The sequence below is a fragment of the Nakaseomyces bracarensis genome (assembly GCF_045282275.1).
Source record: "Nakaseomyces bracarensis strain CBM3 chromosome Unknown Scaff11_0, whole genome shotgun sequence".
Lineage (NCBI taxonomy): Eukaryota > Fungi > Ascomycota > Saccharomycetes > Saccharomycetales > Saccharomycetaceae > Nakaseomyces > Nakaseomyces bracarensis.
The window spans coordinates 808,449-831,067 of NW_027263957.1; the positions used below are offsets into that span (position 1 = coordinate 808,449).

At 35.8% G+C, this 22,619-nt stretch overlaps 11 protein-coding genes across 11 annotated transcripts; 3 read left to right on the forward strand and 8 right to left on the reverse strand.

Moving 5' to 3' along the window:
• Positions 1 to 239: 239 nt before the first annotated feature.
• Positions 240 to 1,787, forward strand: SPT14 (phosphatidylinositol N-acetylglucosaminyltransferase SPT14; the record flags this gene model as incomplete). The annotated part of the gene is made up of 2 exons (XM_071053524.1): positions 240 to 256; positions 419 to 1,787. The coding sequence occupies 2 exons, from the start codon at positions 240 to 242 to the stop codon at positions 1,785 to 1,787; spliced, it is 1,386 nt and encodes a 461-aa protein (XP_070910932.1).
• Positions 1,788 to 1,933: 146 nt separating this feature from the next.
• NIP100 (Nip100p) lies at positions 1,934 to 4,009 on the reverse strand (the record flags this gene model as incomplete). The annotated part of the gene is made up of 1 exon (XM_071053525.1): positions 1,934 to 4,009. One exon carries the CDS (start codon positions 4,007 to 4,009, stop codon positions 1,934 to 1,936), a length of 2,076 nt encoding a protein of 691 aa, XP_070910933.1.
• A 405-nt stretch (positions 4,010 to 4,414) lies between these two features.
• Positions 4,415 to 5,437, reverse strand: RNJ42_03362 (DMT family transporter; the record flags this gene model as incomplete). The annotated part of the gene is made up of 1 exon (XM_071053526.1): positions 4,415 to 5,437. One exon carries the CDS (start codon positions 5,435 to 5,437, stop codon positions 4,415 to 4,417), a length of 1,023 nt encoding a protein of 340 aa, XP_070910934.1.
• Positions 5,438 to 6,290: 853 nt separating this feature from the next.
• On the forward strand, positions 6,291 to 7,178 carry MRPL40 (mitochondrial 54S ribosomal protein uL24m; the record flags this gene model as incomplete). The annotated part of the gene is made up of 1 exon (XM_071053527.1): positions 6,291 to 7,178. One exon carries the CDS (start codon positions 6,291 to 6,293, stop codon positions 7,176 to 7,178), a length of 888 nt encoding a protein of 295 aa, XP_070910935.1.
• Positions 7,179 to 7,659: 481 nt separating this feature from the next.
• On the reverse strand, positions 7,660 to 8,997 carry COX10 (protoheme IX farnesyltransferase; the record flags this gene model as incomplete). The annotated part of the gene is made up of 1 exon (XM_071053528.1): positions 7,660 to 8,997. The coding sequence occupies one exon, from the start codon at positions 8,995 to 8,997 to the stop codon at positions 7,660 to 7,662; it is 1,338 nt and encodes a 445-aa protein (XP_070910936.1).
• Positions 8,998 to 10,243: 1,246 nt separating this feature from the next.
• Positions 10,244 to 12,163, reverse strand: RNJ42_03365 (Serine/threonine-protein kinase HRK1; the record flags this gene model as incomplete). Its single annotated transcript, XM_071053529.1, has 1 exon — positions 10,244 to 12,163. One exon carries the CDS (start codon positions 12,161 to 12,163, stop codon positions 10,244 to 10,246), a length of 1,920 nt encoding a protein of 639 aa, XP_070910937.1.
• A 1,107-nt stretch (positions 12,164 to 13,270) lies between these two features.
• Positions 13,271 to 14,356, reverse strand: SCJ1 (Scj1p; the record flags this gene model as incomplete). Its single annotated transcript, XM_071053530.1, has 1 exon — positions 13,271 to 14,356. One exon carries the CDS (start codon positions 14,354 to 14,356, stop codon positions 13,271 to 13,273), a length of 1,086 nt encoding a protein of 361 aa, XP_070910938.1.
• Positions 14,357 to 14,723: 367 nt separating this feature from the next.
• On the reverse strand, positions 14,724 to 16,331 carry CEF1 (Cef1p; the record flags this gene model as incomplete). The annotated part of the gene is made up of 1 exon (XM_071053531.1): positions 14,724 to 16,331. One exon carries the CDS (start codon positions 16,329 to 16,331, stop codon positions 14,724 to 14,726), a length of 1,608 nt encoding a protein of 535 aa, XP_070910939.1.
• Positions 16,332 to 16,771: 440 nt separating this feature from the next.
• EFR3 (Efr3p) lies at positions 16,772 to 19,045 on the forward strand (the record flags this gene model as incomplete). The annotated part of the gene is made up of 1 exon (XM_071053532.1): positions 16,772 to 19,045. One exon carries the CDS (start codon positions 16,772 to 16,774, stop codon positions 19,043 to 19,045), a length of 2,274 nt encoding a protein of 757 aa, XP_070910940.1.
• A 191-nt stretch (positions 19,046 to 19,236) lies between these two features.
• DML1 (Dml1p) lies at positions 19,237 to 20,715 on the reverse strand (the record flags this gene model as incomplete). The annotated part of the gene is made up of 1 exon (XM_071053533.1): positions 19,237 to 20,715. The coding sequence occupies one exon, from the start codon at positions 20,713 to 20,715 to the stop codon at positions 19,237 to 19,239; it is 1,479 nt and encodes a 492-aa protein (XP_070910941.1).
• A 441-nt stretch (positions 20,716 to 21,156) lies between these two features.
• On the reverse strand, positions 21,157 to 22,494 carry MGL2 (putative carboxylic ester hydrolase; the record flags this gene model as incomplete). The annotated part of the gene is made up of 1 exon (XM_071053534.1): positions 21,157 to 22,494. One exon carries the CDS (start codon positions 22,492 to 22,494, stop codon positions 21,157 to 21,159), a length of 1,338 nt encoding a protein of 445 aa, XP_070910942.1.
• Between the last annotated feature and the right edge of the window lie 125 nt (positions 22,495 to 22,619).

Genomic DNA, 22,619 nt, shown 5'->3' on the forward strand with positions numbered 1-22,619 from the left:
TATATGTTACAGTAGGATATATGATACTGTTATTGTACGGTGTGGGGTAAAGAAATGATCTTCTTCACTCTAAGCTCTCACTCTTTGATAAAAAGGATTAATTATGATTTTCGTCTTTTTCGCATTGAATCCATTTTTTGATGCTTTATTAAAAAAACAGTGATGAGGTAAGGTACAGCTTATTCGATGCTTCAAATTTGATATTGACAAGCGTTGGTGCTGAAAAGTAAAGTGACGAGATGGGTTACAATATAGCGTATGTCCAGTATAATCAAACTTATTTGTTAAATACACCACAGCAAAAATTACAATCAATAAAATGAACCATCATTTACTAACATAAATTACCATTTTGAGGGATTAATTGACTCATATAGGGTTGGGTTATATTCTAAGAAAGCACTTTTTTATGATATAGTATGGTATGTGATTTCTTTTATCCACAATTGGGTGGTGTTGAGTTCCATATATATCACTTGGCACAGAATTTACTGCGATTGGGCCATTCGGTTGTGGTTATTAGCCATGCGTATAAGGACAGGGTCGGGGTACGGTACCTTACTAATGGTTTGAAAGTTTATCATGTTCCCTTCTTTGTGTTGTATAGGGAGACGACCTTTCCCAGCATATTCTCCACGTTTCCAATACTACGAAATATTCTGCTGAGAGAACAGATAGGCATAGTCCATTCACATGGGAGTGTCTCTACATTTGCACACCAGGTTATACTACATGCCAATACTATGGGACTCAAGACTGTGTTTACGGACCACTCTCTCTATGGTTTTGATGCTCTAGGCTCAATCCTAGTGAACAAGCTTCTCACTTTCAACTTGACTAACATTGATAGAGTCATCTGTGTGTCGAATACATGTAAAGAAAATATGGTAATGAGAGCTGACTTGGATGTGGAGAGAATATCTGTGATACCTAATGCTGTGGTCAGCGACGATTTTAGACCGAGATCGGAGAGTGAAGAGAGGAAGAAAAGGAAGGATAGGTTAACGATAGTCGTAATCTCTAGATTATTCCCAAACAAAGGCGCCGATTTGCTTGTGCGTATAATTCCTATAATTTGTAAAGAACACAAAGATGTAGACTTCATAGTCGCAGGTGACGGTCCCAAGTTTATCGATATACAACAAATGATAGAATCTCACAGACTAGAATCCAGAGTAACGTTATTAGGTTCAGTAGCGCACGAGAAGGTACGAGACGTTATGTGTAAAGGTGATATCTATTTACACGCAAGTTTGACGGAGGCCTTTGGAACAGTCCTTGTTGAAGCTGCATCTTGTGGATTACTTATTGTTACTACTATGGTAGGTGGTATACCCGAAGTTTTGCCAGAACACATGACTGTGTACGCCAATGAAACCTCAGTCTCAAGTTTGGTTGAAGCTACTGAAAGAGGAATACAGTTAGTTAAAAATGGTAAAGTTGATCCAAAAGCTATAGCGAAGGATGTGTCCGTAATGTATGACTGGATGGATGTAGCACGCAGAACTGTGGATGTTTATAATAATATCTTTGCTAATGGAAAACCTGAGGATAAGGACTGGGTACTTATGGTTGGAAAATTTTTCAAAAGGGACGGATCTTGGGCTAGACTATTATATGTGTTATGTTGCGTGGTAAGTTATATTATGATAATTATGTTAGATTTCCTTTATCCACGTTCAGAAATAGATTTGGCTCTAAAGTGGCCAACAGATCGGAGAATGGATGAATCTACGACTGATCATAACATAAAGGATAAAAAGCGCAGTAAAAGCGCAAGAACTTAATGAATGACCCTAAAATGATAGTTAGTAATTTTAGGCGCCGAAAAATGACGATATTACGAAGTTTTATTCATTTATGTGATCGGATATGAACAATGATGAAGACACTATGACGATGATATACGAATATATTAAAATTGATTATTTGATTATATTATTAATTGAGAAATCATTGAATTTACATTATTGTAGCTGCACTGATGTGAAGACCAATTTGACTTCTTTTCATACTGGAATGGCTTGTTCTCTAACCAGGATAAGTTCTCTCTTTTTCTAATGGGTGTATACCTTCTATTGTTATCCAATAATGTAGAGATGAAACTTGCAATATTCATTTCTTTTATATCTAAGTTCACTTTTTTCCTTGAATTTTCCGGTAGAATCTGATATTTATTGAGTTTTTCTTTTTTAGCTATATCAGCCAATTCACTACGTTCTATTTCTAATTCTTCAATTTTATGTGACAATTGCTTAAGTTCATTTTCATAGTTTTTTGATTGTTCTTTTGTGAGTCTAATGTTACTTTCAAGTTGGTAAATATCCTCGTGCCTTTGCGCGAGTAATTTATTCTTAATTTCATATTTATTATTCATTTCTCGCTGTTTTTCCAATTCTTCTTCCAGCTGTGTTATTTTCATCAGAATGTTCTTTTGTTCGTTACATTGATCTACAACTTCTAAGATAGAACTGTTTTCCTCTTTTACAGTTTCGCCATGTTCCGTTTTTTTCAAGATACTATCAGAAAGGACATTCAACTTATCATTATAATCAACAATTCTACCCAAGTTGATGTCGTCTAAAATCGCCACTATCAGTAGTATAATATTAGAAAAATGATCGCATTTAATTTTTGAATCCGGATATTGTGAGACCAGATTACTTAAAAAATCCAAGGTGCTTCTATATGTCGCATTTACTTCTAGGTTATTCAAACTGAAGACGTTAATTTTGAATATACTTATAATGTCATGCATGTCTTTTATTGTCACCTCCATATTCAAAGGTACAATATTTTTAAATAATTGTTCGATAAAAGAATAATCTTTTTCTTGAATTTTTTTATTCCAGTCTTCTATATTCAAGAATCTTGTTACCAGCGAAACCGAATCTACGTTTTGATTATCAAGTAAAATGCTTAACACTTTTATCAAAAATAGAAAATAAAATGGTAAAAACTTATTTTGAGTATTGTAAAGTGCCCCATCCATTTTCAAAAGGTTGGAATAAGTTTGTAGGTGTACTTTAGCAAACAGTACTTGTGTATATTGATTTCTAGAAGCTTCTTCCACTAGTATGTTGTATGTCATCCTCATCAAATCAGATCTTTGTTCCTTTTCTAGATTTATAAGCTTCTCATTACTGAGGTTCAATTCATGCTTTAAATTGCTTATTTGAACCAAATAGGATTTATTGGTCGATCTTTCATTTACTAAATCATTTCTTGTATCTCCTAGCTGTTTCTGTAGTTCTTTCTCTATTTCTTCCGATAAGGCATGGACAGATAAATATTCTTCGTATTTGCTTTGCTTTAACTCATTTTCTTCCTTCAATCTTTCCAGTTCCATTTGTAATTCACTATTGATGTTAGTCAATTTAGTTATAATATTTTCACTATCTTTTAGATTATCTATCATATCTTTTAAATTTTCAATGGTAACATTCAATTTTTCATTTTTTGCTTGCAATTTTGTTATTTTATTCACTAATTCATTATTAACAGAAATTATTTCTTCTGTTTGTTCGCCGTTTTTGGCCAGCCAAGGCGTATCAACAGTTACCTTCTGTAATTGCTTCCTCAACGACATATTTTCATCAAGTAAAGTTTGTTCATGAGCAGTCATATTTTCAATTGTCGATTGCAACTGATCTATTAGGTCTTTCTGATCAACATATTCAGAAGAGAGAACTGGTTCTGTCTTTTGCTTCCTTAGCATCTGCAGTTTATCTTCTAGTGCAAAAATGATCCGTTTTAGTCTTCGAACTTCCTCATTTGAGCTTTTATTGTAGCTGACAATTTGAGCTTCTCGACAAAATAATCCATAATTACCTGAATGACCTTCTTCAAGTTCAAAGTACGCAATTCCTTCTACACTTCCATTGTTTTTACCTATCGGTTCTTCAAATTCTACACCATACCATATCCCTGATGCAAAAGACGTTTCACCTATGAATTTCACACGGGCTTCATTACCATTCACATGGACCGCATCACCTACCGAAACCATATCGCTATCATGATACTCTAGAGTCTTTTTTTTTTGCCAAAGCCCCTACTTTCAGATTATTTATTCAGTTATAGTTTAATATTGTTTATAGTAAGTTATATTAAATGTATAATTAGAAACCGCGATGAGCCGTACAAAATAACATTTAGTAGATATACAATGAACAATAATTTAAAAAAGTGAATATTGTTTTTGATATGAAAATTTATGCAAATTGGTCGTTAAGAATATTTTATACAAGTATATAGTTTTATTTTTCAGTTTCCATTTCGTTTCTATTTAGTGAGAATGAAAGGGACGAAAAAGATCAAAGCAAAAATATTAAATGCAGATGCAAAATCGTGAAGTGATAGTAATATACTCTATCTTCTGGTGTTAGTGAGGAACACGCTGTTTTCTCCTCACTTATTTGGCAAACCCGTCTATGATTATGAAGCCTTGGATGATGTAGAATGCACCAAAAACGTAATGTAATGAGAAAGGCTTATGGTTGAAAATCATGTCACCTAGCATAGCCAATGGGATTGTCATAGTTAGACCCATGGTAACAACCAATGGAGAGCTTAGCAACATGACAGATTTGGCCCAGCAGTAGTTCGAGATGAATGATAAGGAACAATTGAATAAGATAAGCATAAGTATAGTAGTAGAGGGAGGGAAATCCAAGGTCTCTAATGGATTAATATACTTCTGGTAAACGAAATAAGTTGGCCACATGGTGGTCAAAGTGCACAAACCGATCAAACCAAAGACCAAGTTCATATTATACTTAGATACAAGCTTCTCCTTATGTTTAAACAAAGTTGTGTAACCACCGTAAACCAAAGCACCAATTAGCGCGAACGAGTCACCAGTCAAGGTGCTAGCCATAGACTTCTCAGAAGACTCTGTCCCGGTTGCAGAGTGGAAGTCAGACATGGTAACCAGACACACACCGATGAATGAGAAGCATAGGCCTACCAGCTTCCGCTTCGAGAATAGCTCTACACCAACCACGCATCCCATAACCAGCGTGAAAAACGAGGACGTAGAGCTCAGTATAGTCTGCGAGGCCACAGAAGTAAATAACAGCGATGAGTTCGTAAAGAAATTAGCTGCAAACCACAGCACTGAAAAGATGAAACAGTACAGTATTATATTACCATTGGTACCATCGCTACCCTCTTGTGGACTCCCTGCCTCATCTTCGCTGGGGATAGAACCATAGTCACACTTCTCCCCAAGTAAACTCTCCTCGTCCTCTGACTTCGTGTCAACTGGCACCGTGTCAGGCATAAGCCAATAGATCGGCAGATACATCACCAACGACGACATATTGATGTACGTTAGCAAAAAAGGCCTGTTATACTGCTCGAGCACCTTCCCGGTGATAAACGAGGACACCACCCACGATACAACAACAACACCCAGATATCCCAACTTAAACATTATTACGTGCTTGTTTCTATGTGTCGTTGTTGTATATAGGAATTACATTGATCCCATTTTAGTTAGAATATCAGCTTCTAATATATATTAATCAAATACAATAGAAATGTGTCAAAAAAACAAAAAAATCAAAATCAGTTATTAAGCTAAAAGTCGATAAATCCCTTCTTGTGAATATATAGCATTGTACGCCACTTTCTGAGGAAAAAACATATCGGGCATCGCCCTTTTTCTACAATCCCACATTTAAAAATCAACTCAAATTATTTTTACTCTCCCACCACATTATTTCTACAGCCAGTTCTGTGTTCTTTTTTAAATTGACTCCTTCTTTTTTTTCTAGCTGTAATTAAACAAAAGACGAAATAACAATAATAATAAACAAGAAAGAACTGTGGCATCACAATTTTGCCGTCACGTTTTTTTTTTATTTTGAGTGAATTAAACAAAAAAAAAAATAGATGTTAGAAGCCACAGTTTTCTTTGTCTTACATCTCATAATACGAGGTGATCATATGATTATGGTAAAAGCAAGATATACAGTTATACGTAACTATAATGTGATGTTAGTATATAATGATGTATATCATATGACTGTTACGTACAGTATGATACTTATGTACAACAATATATTTTTTTTTCTTTTTGCCTGGGCCTCACACAGTCTTATTTTTTTTTTTTTATTTTCAACCCACTAATAACCCTTTTGAGTATTTGTTATAGGTTGTTATAAGGTTATTAACAATGTTACATGTACTTATTAGATGACGAAGGGGTTTTGAGAAGCATAGGTTGGTTCAATCAATATAAATAATAGCAAGGGGAAACAAAATAAGAAAGAAGAAAAAAAAAGATGCCGAGGTATGATCATCTTTCGAAGGCTGGGTCGAGGTTGTTGAAGAGGCTCGAAGATGTTCCCAAACGTGGGCAGAAGAGAGCTGAACAGTTTATGAACAAAGCGTTACCAGAGTTTGTGAGGCCCAGGAGTAGGGTAGTACAGGATGAGGCTCAAAGGTTTAAGACAGAACGTGATTGGAAGTTCTTGCCTGGTGATCGTGTGGTGATTACTCATGGGAAACACAAGGGGAACGTTGCAGTTATTAAGGATCTGGAGTCTGCCACGAACAGTTTTATACTTGACGAAAATGGGCCCTCGAGACAAGTTCCAGTGGCGAAGAACTACTGGCTAGATAACCAATCCTCTCACTTGTTAGCTCTGCCAGTTTCAATGAAAAGGAAACATTTGAAACTTGTCGCTGATTTGGAGAACCCCGAGAAACCAGGTGTCACAGAGACTGTTGCGATTAAAGATGTCACATTCAATGGCACTTACTATGATAAAGACCGTAAGAAGATAATGCCATATCGTTGTGTCGTAGGCAGACCTGATCTGGTGATACCTTGGCCCGTGCCAGAGCCCACCGAAGATGGACCGTTGGGTACTGAACCTAAGATAGCCAGACAGCAGACTTTTTGGGTTGATACAATAGTTCGTAATAGCATCCCAAGAGCTGCTTTCTTAACATTGAGGAACCCTCACTCTAAATATAAGAAGAGACAGTTGAAACCACGCGATATCGCCAAACTGGTGGCTCCAAATATGCCACTATCAGAGACTAAGAAGAAGTTCCTGGAAGAACGTAAGATGCTGGCAGCTAGAGAAAAACCTCAACTCACAGAAGATGATATCGAATTGATTGGTAAGAGAGTACAAGAACACTTATCATCCTCGAACATTTAAAATTCAGATCCTTCTCAAACTTCAATTCTTTAGATATTCTAGCATGTACATATATTTTGTAAATATTAATCTCATTCAATTATAATATATCACTGATATAATGAGTAACTGCACTTTAATTTACATTTACCCTGAAGATAATAATGACGTGATTATTGAAATAAAACACTGCAGTCAGAATGAATACTTGCTATTTCTTAATATCAAGAAATAATTCACAAGTAATAAATGATTTTTGTACTTATTTGCAAGTAGTATTTTTTTAATTTTCGATTTTATACACAAACTCATATAATTATGTACAGGCTGTTGTAAATTATTTAAAAGATTTATAACTAAACGTTATCATTTTTATCGGAATATTTTTCCCGTAACACCATACTTGTAATGATATCATATGATATGTATCATATACAAACATCAATAAATAAACCATAAATCGTAATGAAGGTAAAAAGGTTTTTTACTTTCGTGTACAGTTTTAATTTGCTAGCTTGGGATTCTCTTTGTCTTCGAATAGCCAATTCCAACGGTTCTTCTTGTGTAGAATAGCCAGTATTAACACTGCTGGGAGATGAAGTACACTAGCAAAGAATGCTTTCCTGGCATATACGTTGGCTTGGGCTAAACCTTCATTGAATTTAACTCTATCATTTCTTATCTTGGATGAATAGTTTAGTCTTTGCTGCATGTAGAATTTAAATGACCAAAAGCACAACCAGGCATTAACTAACCCTGAGTCAATCTGATAGTACCAATCTGTTACGTTAAAATATGAAAGACCGAAACAGAGCGGAAACATTAATAGTGAGTAACGCAATGCTACACGGGCATTTAATAGTGGATTTTTCCATGCAGTCATAACATAGCCAGCATTTTTATATTCATTTCTAATGTTATGACTTAAGGTATTGAAATGCGGGAATTGCCAAGCATAGAGAAGTCCAGCAAGGCACCATGCAGCAGGGTGAGTTAAGGGACTAGCAGCAGCCCAGCCCATAAGTGGAGGGATTGCACCAACGAGTGCACCAACCCAGGTGTTTATAATGTGTTTTCTTTTCAAAGAAGTATATATCCAGGAATACAAAACAATGTTTGATAGTCCCAAAGCTGCTACTGTTGGATTCACACCAGCATAAAGAATCGAAACACCAACCGATCCCATACCAGTTGCAAAGGCAAAGGCTTGCTTAGGTGTAACAGCACCCCTCACTACTGGCCTGGCTTGAGTACGCACCATTTGTCTATCATAATCTGGTTCTCTACCCATATTAATAGAATTTGCCGATGCTGAACACATTGTTGTGCCCAATGAAAGGCATATAAGTTCCATCACTGTAGCCGGATATGGACTCAGGGCATAAGAACAGATTGCACTCAACATTACCAGAATTGTCAATCTTGGTTTCGACAATTGAACGTATGCTTCTAATTTTTTTTTCAACTCTTTTTTAGTAATTCCTTCAGATCCTTGTTTTCTAAGTGCGGCTCTAGCCTTACCATCAACCGGTTTTACATTGAATGGCAGATTTTTCTGTACTACTTCGGTATGTTCATCGGAGACATCATCTGTACACCGTAAAGTTCTCTTTGCAGCTTCTTTGATAGCGTTACCATCACTTATCCCCGCAAGCGGACTGTTATTGGCTATAAATTCTATTGGTGCAGTATTCAATATAGCATTTTTCTTGCCCTGTGTGTATGGACGCACTATGTGCCTTACTAACGTACATCGAATGATGTCTCTACTGTTTCTTCCACATAATGTAAATGACTTCTTCACAGCTGGTGTCAATAAGTATAGATTTCGTCCTACCATTGCATTGGTACCAATGGTTATGATTTTATAAATGAAATTTCTTCTATCGTTATATATTCCTCCTGAAGATTTTTTTTTTGGTTTTCTTATAGACAACTGTTGCTGGTTTTAATAATTGTTTTTAAGAAAACAAGATGAAAGTTAAGATTCTTATTAATATCTATAGCAGCTGCCCCCTCAGTCTATATTAATCATCAATAAATGAAGGGTTTATCATTTCTTGGTTTCTCACTAATTCCGTTTCGGTACGTGTGCAGGCACCTAAAAAAAAAAGGTCGTAAATAGAAATATATCATATTTATTAAATATATTACAGGTTTTAATATTAACATATTATAAATATATTATCATTAGTTTTACACTCTTATACATAAAAAATTTATTGCTACTATATCTATGATGATGTTAGTAATATTTGCATACTATTATGAGGCGGTGGTGAAAACTTAATGATTCCATGAATCAGGTGATTATTTTGAGAATATTTAGATATTATTTATATATATAGAGGGATATTGACTATTCTTTTTAATATATAGCATGTTGGAATGGAATAAAAGAATAGATTAATCAGAAAAAGTGGGAAAAAATGTATCGATAAAAATAAAATAATAAAAATAATAAGATAGTAAGATAATAAAATAATAAACTGTAATAAAAATTAGATGAGATGAGAAGAGGCCATTGAGCAATAAATATTTGTGGCAGTTATTCTATTTACAAAAAAAAAAAATTATTGCTGCTGGCCTTTTTTCTTCTCTAATGGTTTTGATCATGAATACCTCCTTTAGTTTTGTTTAGGAATACTTTGTGGATACTCTTTTAGTGGTCTGGAAACTCCCTTTAATCAAATCCAATGGGTTAAATATAAAATAAAAGTCATAATGTTTTCATTAAATGTCAAAATAAAGAAAAAAATAGAAATAGAAACAAAAAAAGGTTAATCATGAGGAATTAGTCTTTGTGTTTATTTGGGTAGAAAAATTGATTAATAAAGTTTACAACCTCTTGAAATGGCTTAGTAAACCTGGAATATTTGAAATGTGATGTGGTGTGAATATATAAATGATGCATTAGTATTATATTTTTTTTTTTTTTATCATTCAAGTCTATTTTCATCATTAGCAATAAAGAAATGAAGAGAACAGATGGATATCTAGTTTTCAAACTTCTTTATTAGTTTATTTCTTCTCATATTATTTTAGAAAGATGTTTTATTGTGGTTTTTCTTAATCTCTCTATTCAGTTACACTTTGTAAATCTCGGTTTGACCGTCGATATCTTTTACTACAGTATGATGGTGGCCATGAGCTCTCACAACTTCATTGTTTGTTACTGTGCACATTGGTATATCCTTGAACCATTCATCATTAAAGACGTCTTCAATTTTCACTCTATTATTAGGATTAACAGCAAGCATTCTGGACATTATAGGCCTAGATGCATGAGGGAGAAGCCTCATTAAACGATATTGACCATGTATTACTCTCTTACCGGATGAATGTGTGGTGTCCTTCGATGACTCTTTTTTGCTATGGTGTTTTTCTGTGTCATCGTTGCCCTTGTGACGATGCTTTTCTGAGTCATCATCATCATCCTTTTTATGGCCTTTTTCGGATGCTATATCATTGTTTCCTTCATGATCTTCTTCAAACTTTTGTTCGCCATCCTCGCGAACTTCTTCATGGTCAATTTTTATTTTACCATTATCCTTTAGAGTTTCCTTTTCGTCCTTCTTTGCTGTTGCTGACGTGTCATCAGGAGTTTCTTCTTGCATTGGAGCAGGAGTTTGCTCTCCTACTTCCTTAGCATGTTTTCTCTCCTTTCTCTCTTTCATTAATTTTTCGTGGCGTTCTGCTGACTCATCATAATCATGTTCTTCATCTTCAGGCAAGTTATAAAGCTTAAAGTTAGGATCACTTTCACGGGGAGCTTTCCATGGAAAGCGCTTTAACATCATACAACAGAAGATAATTCCAATCGACCAAACATCTACGCACTGAGGATCGTACAATGAAAGCCCAGTTTTTTTATCGATTTGAATATGTTGGTGAAGGCTTTCGTCTTCATTATCTTCCACATGACTAACCCTACCTAAAACTTCAGGCGCTAAGTAAGGGTCACTACCAACAATTCCTGAAGCCATCGTAACATCCTTCTCGAACGGATATCTGAATACAACAGCGCTACCAAAGTCGATAAGTTTAAGTATACCGTTGTCAGTCATAACGCAGTTATCAAGTTTCAAATCTCTGTGAGCTAGACCCATACTATGTAGGTATCTTACACCTTCTGCTAGTTGTTTGACACAGCAGTACACTTCGCCTCTAGACATTTTGCCGGACATAACGACAGCAAAGAAATCAACAGGACAGTACTGCATGACTTCAAAGTATCTTTGTTTCTTAGCATCACTAAAGATATCTAGGGTCTCAATCACATTAACATGATGTAAAGTTGAACCAATAGTAAACTCAGCAATACATTTCTTGGCATATGCCTGTGATGACTCGTTAGGTTTCCTAGGCCTGAACTCCTTCACGGCAAAAGTTGCACCATCACTAGGTCTTTTTAAGATTTTAACAGACCCACCAGCACCGGAACCGAGAGTCTTACCAAGCTTACCATATTTCTGTGCAAGGATAGTATCATCTTGGTATATACTCATATTGTTAGCAAGTGACAATACAGAGTCTGTAGAAGGAGGGATGGCCGACTGGGTATGTATATCAGCCCTCGCATCATTGTGTAAATTCGAATGTTTTGTAGGCGACAGTGGGGAGTTTGGTGACATGGGCCTCTTCACTTCCTTCTTCTTGCTGGAGAAAATGCCACTACGGTTGCTATCATTGTGAAGCAATGAGGGCCTTAAAAACCGCTTCAATTCCAACACAGAATTCTGCGTCTCTGAGTCATTAGAAGAAGTGTTCGTCACAGCATTAGAATTACCTACATTCATAAAATTCAAAAAAGGTTTACGACGCTTACCATCGGTGTTGACACTAGACTCTCCTGCTCCCGCTCCCGCTATTGAAATACTCTCAGCAGTACTGATTATACTCTGGTTGTCATGCGCATCATTCAAACTGCTACCACTCCCACCATGACTTCCATGATCATCATGGTGATGATGGTGAAAAGGATTCCTGGCTAATAAAGATGGCATTTGTTCTAAATAGATTTAACTTTTCCTGTTATTAATCCTTATAATTGTATAATTATTATTATATTGTTGTTGTTGTTTTTTTGTAATAAGAATATTATTTTTGTTAAAATACTAAAATTATTAGGGATTGGTTATTCTTATTTCTGTAAAGAATAATAGTTGCCTTATTATATTTTAATACTTTACTTTTTTTGAAATTAGAAAGTATATATATTCAAAAAAACAATATTGTTTATAAAAAAACTGTATCGGAGCTGATAAACGGTTTTTAATTTTTATTTCTTATTACTATCTAATAATTGCTATTATTGTATAAGATTTCATTTTCCTTCAAAAATCATTATGAGGACTATCTTTTTTTTTTTTTGATATTACTTGAAATAGCTTTTACTTTCTTTTTTATTATTTTTTTAAATAATAGTAATTCAACAAACTGAAATCCCCTCCCCTTCTCCAGGTTTAATGTTGCATTTGCATTTTATTTCCCTCGGCCACTATTTACTAACTGTTCCTCTGTGGGTCATTCACACAAACAACCCTGTAAGCACAAAACCAAAAGTCCCATAGTTCTTCCTTACTTTTGTCTTATTAAAAATCCCTCGAAGCATTCCAAAAGTTTTGAATTGGATTGGTTCTACAACATATGCGCATTACGCATTTATTTAAACTACGGATTACGGATTACTCTACACTCTAGCTCTTACGAGTACAGAGCTCTTAGCACCCCCTTTGATTACTGAGAGACTTGGTACGCAAAAGAACAAAAAGGAAAAAAGGGTTTCTTTTGATGCAATGATGACAGCAAAAGAGTTCTGTGTGGGGGGGATGTACAAGCAATTGATTTTTAAACCTATAGGAAGGATGGAGAAAGCAGTAGCTTTGTTGTCTTGAATGACCCGATGTCTCGGTGATCCCTAATTTTTTTCTTTTGAGTCTTCAATCACAATATAATGAGTAACGATATGTGTATGACATTTCGTCTGTGCTTACTGAAAAACAGCTCTCCCTCGTCTGTTACTTGCGACTTTTTAAACTCTATAATGGTTTTTCTAATGAACTATATGTAATATTATATATTAAAAGAAGGAGAGGTGCTCTTACTCTATTCTACAATTCGTCATCGATAGAGGACTTGCTCTCTGGGAGTACAACGTAATCAATATATAGGTCACCGAAGCCCTTAGATTGGTACAATGGCATACCAAAGCCCTTAACCTTTTCTATATCACCGTTAAACACCATTGTTCCCTTCTTTCTGGAAATTTTTACTTTCTTTTTGTCGTCGAGGAATTCTAATTCTCTGGTCCAGCCTCCGTTAATAGCCTCTTTTGCTGTGAGAACCTCAGTTCTGTAAAGGTCTTTACCGCGTCTTCTGTAACCCAAGTTTTCTTGTTCATGTTCTCTGAACTCCAGAATCAAGTCACCAGCTTCTAGATCTGGAGACTTGTCAGATTCACCTTGTTTGACATCCATGTGGTTTCTTGGGATACCAGCATCGAATTTGAACTCAAATTTCTTTTCCTTTCTGACTACCTTGCTACCTTTACACTGCTTACAAGGATTCTTAATCACATGACCTTTACCACCACAGTGAGGACATTGTTGCTGGATCTGTTGGGTCATCATACCCATACGAATCATTTGCACAACTATACCTCTACCTTGACAGGTACTACACTTATCTACTTTACCGTCTGCAGATCCGCTACCTGAACATTTGTCACATATCTCATTCAAGGGCATTTGGAAGTTAATAACACCGCCATTATAGAACTCCTTCAGAGATATATGGTTCTGTACCTTGTAGTTCTGTCCACGAGGTCTGTGTTGACCACCGAAACCACCTTGCTGACCAAACATTTGGTTGAACAGGTCAAAAGGATCGTGGAATCCACCGCCACCTGGACCTCCTTGACCTCCATTCTTAAATGCATCAGCACCGAATTGGTCGTACTTCTGACGCTTCTCAGGGTCACCTAAAATATCATAAGCCTCACCAACCTCGATAAACTTGTGGTGGGCATCTTCATCTCCAGGGTTTTTATCAGGATGGTATTTCTTCGACAATTGACGGTACGCAGACTTGATTTCTTTCTCACTAGAATCCTTCGATAGACCCAATATAGCATAGTAATCCTGCCCAAAGGCGCATTGGAACAGTGCCACCAGCAGCAAACAGATCCAAAGCTTCATGGAGAATAAAATACAATTGAATCAGGTGTCAGTTCTTGTAACTGTTAACTTTCACTATTCCTTTCCAAGAGACAATTAAATGAAAATTAATAGAAGTGCCACTTGTCACAAGTTCATTAATTCATATCAACGTAAATCATCGCGTTGTATTTCGATGGAAACGCTTCGAATTTTTTTTTTTTTCCGTCAACGGATATTTTCCACTTTTTTTACCAGCTGGCCGGGTAATAATTATTCATAATTGTGATTGGAAGCCCAAGCAGTAATATAGTGTCCGTAATTGATTGATTTTAGTGAAGAGAAAATGATATATAGCACTTCGTTTTGCATTCTCCATACACACAGATGGTTGTTGATGAAAGCACTTTTATGTAAAACTCTCTAGCCAGGTTCTACGTTCTTTCATAGCCTTCTTTTCGCGCAGGAACATGACGTACCTAATGTAATACTTGTATGAATTCCGACGAACTGCTGGAATGGATTGACATAATTGTTCGCAATCTTTCTTATCCTGGTCTATCAACTGTGTCACTGAGTCAAATGAGGATTTAATCCTCATGAGTCTTTCCTTGCGTCTACAAATAGCATTAAATAATGAAGGCGAGTCGATCTCTGTATCTAACCGTGCGGATGGGTGAAGAGGTATCTCCTTAATAGTAATAGCATTCTCTATTTGTTTATTTATTGATGTCCATGTTTCGAAATTCTTCACAGAGATAGTATGAGCGGTATCTGATTTAGAAAGTTTAATGAGTTCATTGAATTGTTTGTCGAAATCATCTTTTGGTGCACCAAGCATTGCAGGTATTGGGATAACATTTCTAGTTTTAAAGCTCTCCAAGGGTAGCTCTATCATTTTTTCATCTTTTTCTTCTGGGGACTCTATCTCTGCTGCTTCATGTTCTTCTTCTTCTACTTCTTGGTCTTTGTCGGAGATATCTTGAATATCTTCATCAAAAATAATCTCAAAATCGTTCTTAGGGGCGGAAAGTTTTTTGAACGAATCTGAAAGAAATTCTCTCAAGTTACTTAGATTAACAGACTGATCATTTTGTTTACTAGAGGTTGGGGCAGATAATTTCAGCACAGGTTTCTTGTAATCATCAAGTAGAGCAGTCTCGGTAGGCTTAACATTATCACGCACCTCAGACTTTCTCTGATTCTTGTCTTTATTTTTATCATTATCAACTTTACTTTTCTTCTTTGCATGATCTTTAGTATCTTCTTCTTCAACAAATCCACGTTTCCCACGCCTCTCAATATTCCTTTCAAAATCTTCTAGTTCTTTTGCGGACCTTTCGTTTTCTTTGGAAACATCATAAACAACTACAGGCGGTACCACTTCATATATGACATCGGCATTGTAATCAATCTCAGTGGCATACTTCTTCTTCGGTTTCTTCAGAGAGGTAACAATACCAGCTTGTTTTAACTCTCGCCTCTTCTGCAATTGTGCAATACGTTTGGATTCTTCCAGCATACGCTCCCTAACTTTCCTCGTAGCCTTTTTACCCTGAGTATTAGCTAATCTAGCCCTAGCTTCCGCCAACATTTCTCTCTCATCCTCAGCCAATTCCTCTGCATTGGGCTTCGCTTGCTGTGTCTCTAAGCTAGGATTCACAGACAGCACATCATCTACCTTATTATGACCAGTATCAGAAACACCACGACTCTCTAATAAGAAGTTATACCGCTCAACACACTGCTGACTAGGTCTACCCATCATCTCTGCCACAGTCCGCCATTGGTTTGGTAACGTCCGAACAAGCTCCAGTAGCCGCTCATCTTCCTCTTTCGTAAACTCCGTGAAATTCAGTGTCGGATCTAGGAACTCCTTCCACCGTATCTCACATTGCCTCGCAGTCTTCTTCTGGATTAACGAAGCAACTTTACTCCACTGATGTACACCATACTTCTGCACCGCAGCCTTCAAAATCTGGTCCTCAACATTACTCCACAAACCTTTCAGAGCCATATCTTTTTTTTTTTATATTTTCACAACCTTGCCCTTCCCTTAACAGAGAAGTTAGACTAGATATTGTATATGTAGATTCTCACAGTTGGTGATAAATGGTAACACCAACAACTTTAGATCTATTAATATTAATTAAAGTTAAAAATAAAGTTCACTGTGCAAAGGCATCGGAACTTCAAAAAAAAAAAAAAAATTCAAGAAAAAAAAAATTCTTTCAACGAAGGGGAACTTACAATAAACAAGGAATTCAAGATAGATGGATATTTGATTCTAGCGTTGTCAATAGAGTAGTTCAAACTATATGATAGCAGCGAGTGGACTGCAGTAAAGAGAAAGAGAGATAGTTTCTGTGTAGAGTACACGAACAGCAGAGGAAATATAATAAAATATTATAATATAATTGAAGAAAAAGAAGGAACATAAAAACAAGGTAAAATTGGATGCAATTGGTACGTATTTTCACTCCTAAGCACCAGAAATTGGTCAATCAATGTTATCCTAGTGGTAGAGCTCCTGACAAGAAGCCCAAGTCTTCTGAGACGTCTTATCTTTTGTATTATGTGGGTTCTAGGTCGAGCAAGTTAGAGAAGGTGAGTAACTATTTAATAAAGCGGACTAATGCTGATCTGAACAGACGGCGAGTTGGAAATGTGTGTGTTACATTGGAGCTCATGGCGCAGATAATTGAACACTGTAAGGAGAACTTGAATGTGTTCGTGAAGGAGTTTATGACGATATTGCAGATGGTCTTGTCGAACAATAATGTGAACAATGATGTGAGTGTGATAGAAATTCTCGAGGGAACATTTCATGCCATATGTGTGAATATGGATAGTGCATACTACAGTGGTGACCCAGAATTTATTAAGATGTATAAGTCGTTCGTGGACCTCTTTTTTGATGTAATAGCGAAGAGGCTGAATAACGATGATTTGCACTTGAAACTGTGTGGTGATATTTCGGAGACTATGGGGCTGGCTAGTGATCCTCAGCTAAACTATCTTGTTCTGAGATGTGTTGGATTTGCACTAGACCAATGTAGGCTAAGAAATCCAAGATTTAATGTGAACTCATTAGACCAAGCTGATGACATGAACTTGTCGAAGCGTTTGAGTAGAACACAAACTCGGGCCGACGAAAATGCTGACCTCCCCACAGCGGAAAATGACTTATCCGTCGCTATTCTTCACAAGTATTTTAACACAACTGAGACTGATAAACTCAATCTGGCCATTCGTGTGTTGATCAAGAAATTACAAGAGATTCCAAACAAAGAATTGTTGGAATTTATTTGTAATGACGTTCCTGTCCAACTAAGATATATCGTTATTTTACTATTAACGAGGCAGGTTACTGATTTTGCTAAATCTTATGAGGAGTCCAATACTGATTTCAATTCAGTGTTTATATCATTACAATTAATTTCTGCATTACTTGTTTCTGACATTAGTATTGTTGGCTTAAGTGTCTTGGACATTATGCGTAAGGTTTTAGCGGTACAATTACGCGCAAAGGAAAATAGATATATTGTTCAACAGTGCCGAACTACTATCAAGGACTTGGATACAAAGATTTACTACTCTGAACAAACTTCAGACATGTTATATGAGCTGGTGGTCAAACTGAAAACTACCGAAGATGTAAAGGAACGTGATATTATTGTAAATGATATAAAAATTTTAGTGGATAATATTAGACAGCCAGTGATTAGCGTCGATCTGTTAACAGAGCTGGTTCCATTCATGAAAGGCGCCGTTATTCAATTGCTAAATAACACTGAAGATCTTATTTCTGGAGGATCTACTTTATCTAGATTATTCCAGATGGTTCGTGATCTTGATGCCAAGGATTTACAATCAAAGGTAATGGCAATACTCTTTGAGAAGTATAGAGGTACTATCATGTTATCAGGTTTGAACTATTTTCAAACTAATATAAAGGAACCTGAATATACCTACTATTTATATCATTTTAATGCAGCAAAGGTTTTGAACAGTAATAACTATTATAAGGAAACCCAGGATAAGTTAAATAATAATGAACTATTTACCAAGGATGATCTTCTCAAATATTATCAGAGCACTGCGAACTCTAAAGTTGGTGATAAGGGTGTTCAAATTCTGATGTCTTATGAAAACCAGTTATCTAATACAGATTTACTTAATGACCATAGTAGGCCTCTATCTCCTACTATTTTGCAATCCAATTCCAACAATATTGCAAGAGCTAATGGTATCCATGAAAACAGTAATGGGTTCGGGCCTTTTGGGCCATTCACATCGTCAAGGATTGCCTCAGATGATGCTCGTTCCTGGAAAGCAATGAGACCTGTTATACCCAAAGTAAGTGATTTAAAAAAAGTAATGAATAATGGAAATGGAAAATCAAAACTAGAAAATTCTTTCAAAGGTTCTCAATCAGTTAAATCTAGAGTGACAAATATTACCTTTCTACTGAGTGAATTGAAAAGCTCCGCTGCTGGTGATGAGTCAGGCATTATAGATCCTGATGAGGAAGAAATAGAGGGTTTGGATAAAATGGAAATTGCTAGATCTTTTAGTACTCGTTCGAAACAACGCCCATCTGTTGAACTACCTTCCACACATAGGTCTTCATTTGTTCCAGCAACTCTTGATGAAGACGACGAATTTCGCGATGCTAACGAGGACATTGAAAACCACAGTACAAGAGGAAAGCTTTTCAGCTCTGTTTGATTAGTTAACTAATATTTGGTCTCTTATTCTGCATATTTAATATTTATGGACATTACAATACAAAAGTAAGACTAACTTAAGATTCTAATATAGTTTCAAAACATTGTAAAAGTAATCTAATATTTTTAGTTCATGCATAACAATATATATAACACTCTTGTAATTGAAATAATGTACATAATAATAAATGATTAATAATTATCATCTCCTGAATCAGAATCATCATACCAACCATATTCATAAGCTGATGATACCGTTTCTAATTTATCCTTTAGGTCTTCTCTGTCATCGTCCGTTACAAAATATCTAGAAACTAAATCACCATACATTTTGAAAACATCCCTACATTTCTCATCTGATTTAATAGTCATTTCATAGAAGTGGTCTGATGGTACTACATTTGCAAATGTATCAGCGGCTATGAAAGGATATGTAGTCAACTCAGTTTCGATCATTTTTCGTTCTTTATTAATCTCCTTTTCATTCTCAGATACAGATTTGTGACGTTCCTCTCTTTTAATATTACAGCTGGCGAAGGTATGGAGATTGTCTTCAGTAAAACTGCTTGGTCTGTTATAGAGCGGTAGGTGGCTATAATACGAGTAGTTTTTGAGACCTTCATTATGATTGACTTTCATGCTTGACATTATATTCCGGGAGCTATCACCTAATGTTAAACAATTGGTTAGATATTCCATCGATTTTCTTTCAGATGGGTAGTTAGATTGTAAAACAGAATTTATCGAGTCAAAAAGTAGACAGCTATAACTTCCTACCTCCCAGTTACTAAAATTATTATTAGAGAAGATGGGGAAAAATAGATCAGAATTCTCAGATATATTTGCAGTGGCTCTGATTTTGTTTGCTACTAATCCGAAAGATTTTTTATTGATTTTGATGGGGGTTTTATTATCATAGGCTTTAGTGTATGGATCTTCCTCATGGAAAGCCCATGTAAAATAAGAGTTTTTAGGTAGATCATCCTTTAATTCAGTTAGCAAAGCAGAAGTAAATCCACCCCATCCATTATCCATATCTGTAATAATATTAAAGCCTTGTAAACTGTCGCATTCTTCCAATTTTCGATGCATATTATTATCAAAGAAGTCCTGTAAATAATTATTTTTAAACTCTTCGTAACCTACAAAATACTTATCAAAAGATCTTTCACCAAGCTTTTTGTAGTCTGGTCTATTAGGATTTTCAGTATTGTGATACCAATCATTTAAAATATTTAAGCTTGAAGGTGAATATATCATTCTTGAGTAATCTGACCAATATTTCGTATTTTCTTTGTTTAGTTTAGGCGGCTGAGTCCCGTTATCCAGTGCTATTTGGTATGCAGATTTTTCTATCTTTGGATGAGTCAATATCGTTTTATCAGCTCTGTTGTCATTAGATTTATCGTTAAAGTAGTAATCATTATCATTACTATCACTGTATTGAAAAGTTCCTAGAGAACCATTACCGGTTTTTGCATCCCAGAGCAATGCTCTTGGGTTATAAGACACAGTTTTCGATAATTTATCGATAGTCGGATTCAAAAACACTTCAGCATCATTCAGTTTGTCATCTTTCCCTCTATAAAGCAGTGCTTCCTGGCAATTGAAAAATTGTGTGCTCAGATGGTTAGAACGATGAGAAACCGATATAGTTATTACCTCATGCATATATTAGAGTTTAATCTAGATATTATAGTTAGCTAGCTAATAGAGATAGTTACAATCAAGTAAAGCGTATCAATTGGACTTAATAACCTCTCATAAAAACAGCGATGAGGCATTCCTCACCTAGTCATCCATCACTCATTAAGTACAGTACGGTGGAAAAATATAAAGGCCACGAGATGATATTCGTATATGATTATTTGAATATCTATAAAATAATAATACGAAATATATAATAGTTCCTTATGTAAATAACTGGAGTATAAATGAATCAATAGTTATTACCTTACTTGAAGTTGTTTTGATTCAAAATGAAGATATCAATAATCATATCAAGTAATTCGAAAATAGCGTCAAATTTTCGTGATATTCATATTGATAGTCGATGTTGCATCATAAAGGTCATTATATAAAAAAGATTTAAGAACTATAAACGGATCATATCTATAGGTCATCAACATAGGTCGTCTTTACAGGACTCACTTTTTCTTGTGGTAAAGCAGTCATTTCGGGAATAACGGCATGTTTCCCAGACGCTATCATTTCATGATAAACGGCTAATAGCTTACAACAGGGATCGGTATACCACCTGTTTCCGCTGAGGTTCTTGAACCAAGCAATGTGACCTCCTACAGTAGTTTTGACGAGCAATGTGTAGGGATTTGATTTGAAATGAGAGTCTAACCACGATTGATAACCTACAATCGGATCATCAATGGCATTCACAGCAATGTATGGGGTACGAATGCCAGGTAGGCGTTGAAAAGAAGAGGCATTCTTGTAGTAGTCTGCAGCATCTTTATACCCAAACATTGGTCCTGTGAATAAGTCGTCAAATTTGGTGACATTTTTGATATTATTAGCATAGGCCTCATAAGTTAAACGGAATGTATCATTTTTAGATAAAGCATCTTCATGCCTTTTAACCAGATTCAGTAGATTCTGTGAAAGTGTAGGTGAATAAAGCCGTGAGCCGACTCTTGACTCAGAAATACATCTGGAAGATTCCATTAAATCAAATGGGGTTCCAAAGGCTATAGCCATCTCTATATCGGATTTGTCACCTTCTTCGCCCAAATAATTTGTTAGGATAGATGCGCCCAACGAAAAACCTATCATGTAAAATTTACGATTTGGATACATGCTCCTAAGTTGTCTAACACAAAACCTGATATCATTTGTCCATCCGCCATTATATAATTGAGCAGTGGAGATCGATGAGTTGCAGCAACCCCTAGAATTTAAAACGCAAGCTTCAAATCCATAGTTGTTTTGTAATTTATTAATCATGCTCCTAACATAACTTTCATGAGAGCCACCAGTGAGTCCATGTAAAGCTATAAGCATCGGTTTTGTATCGTCGGATTGTAACCTAGCATCACCTGGCTCGAAATAAGTGTAAAACTTCCCAGGCATTTTTGCATTTAGAGCCTCAATGGGATTTTGGCCCTCTGGTACATACTTGCTTTCAGACTCTTCAGGATCACGTACGGCAACATCCAAAGCACCAACTCCCCCGTCAGGGTATTTCAACATTAGCCTTTTATAGTTAATTTGATTAATATCATCAAAGGAAGCTAATGCTGTAAATGCAGTCTGTAAATGGCCATTGAATAGGAAAGGAGATAGCCAATCAACAGCACCGTCTGCCAACTCCGGTACATTCTCAGTGACAAATTGACCTAAAGGAACATCATCGCTGCGTTCACATTGAAACCGAACCGGTGTGTCTGATAGCACCTGAGACACTTCCAACTTATTGCTCCAAAACCTGCCAACCATTCAAAGTACTTTTTCTCGATATGGTGTTGCCCTTGGAGATGTTAATTAATAAGCTTACCATCATGAATATAAATTTACTTCTAAACAGTCTGTCCGATAAAATATAACGCATGTGAAAATGATCA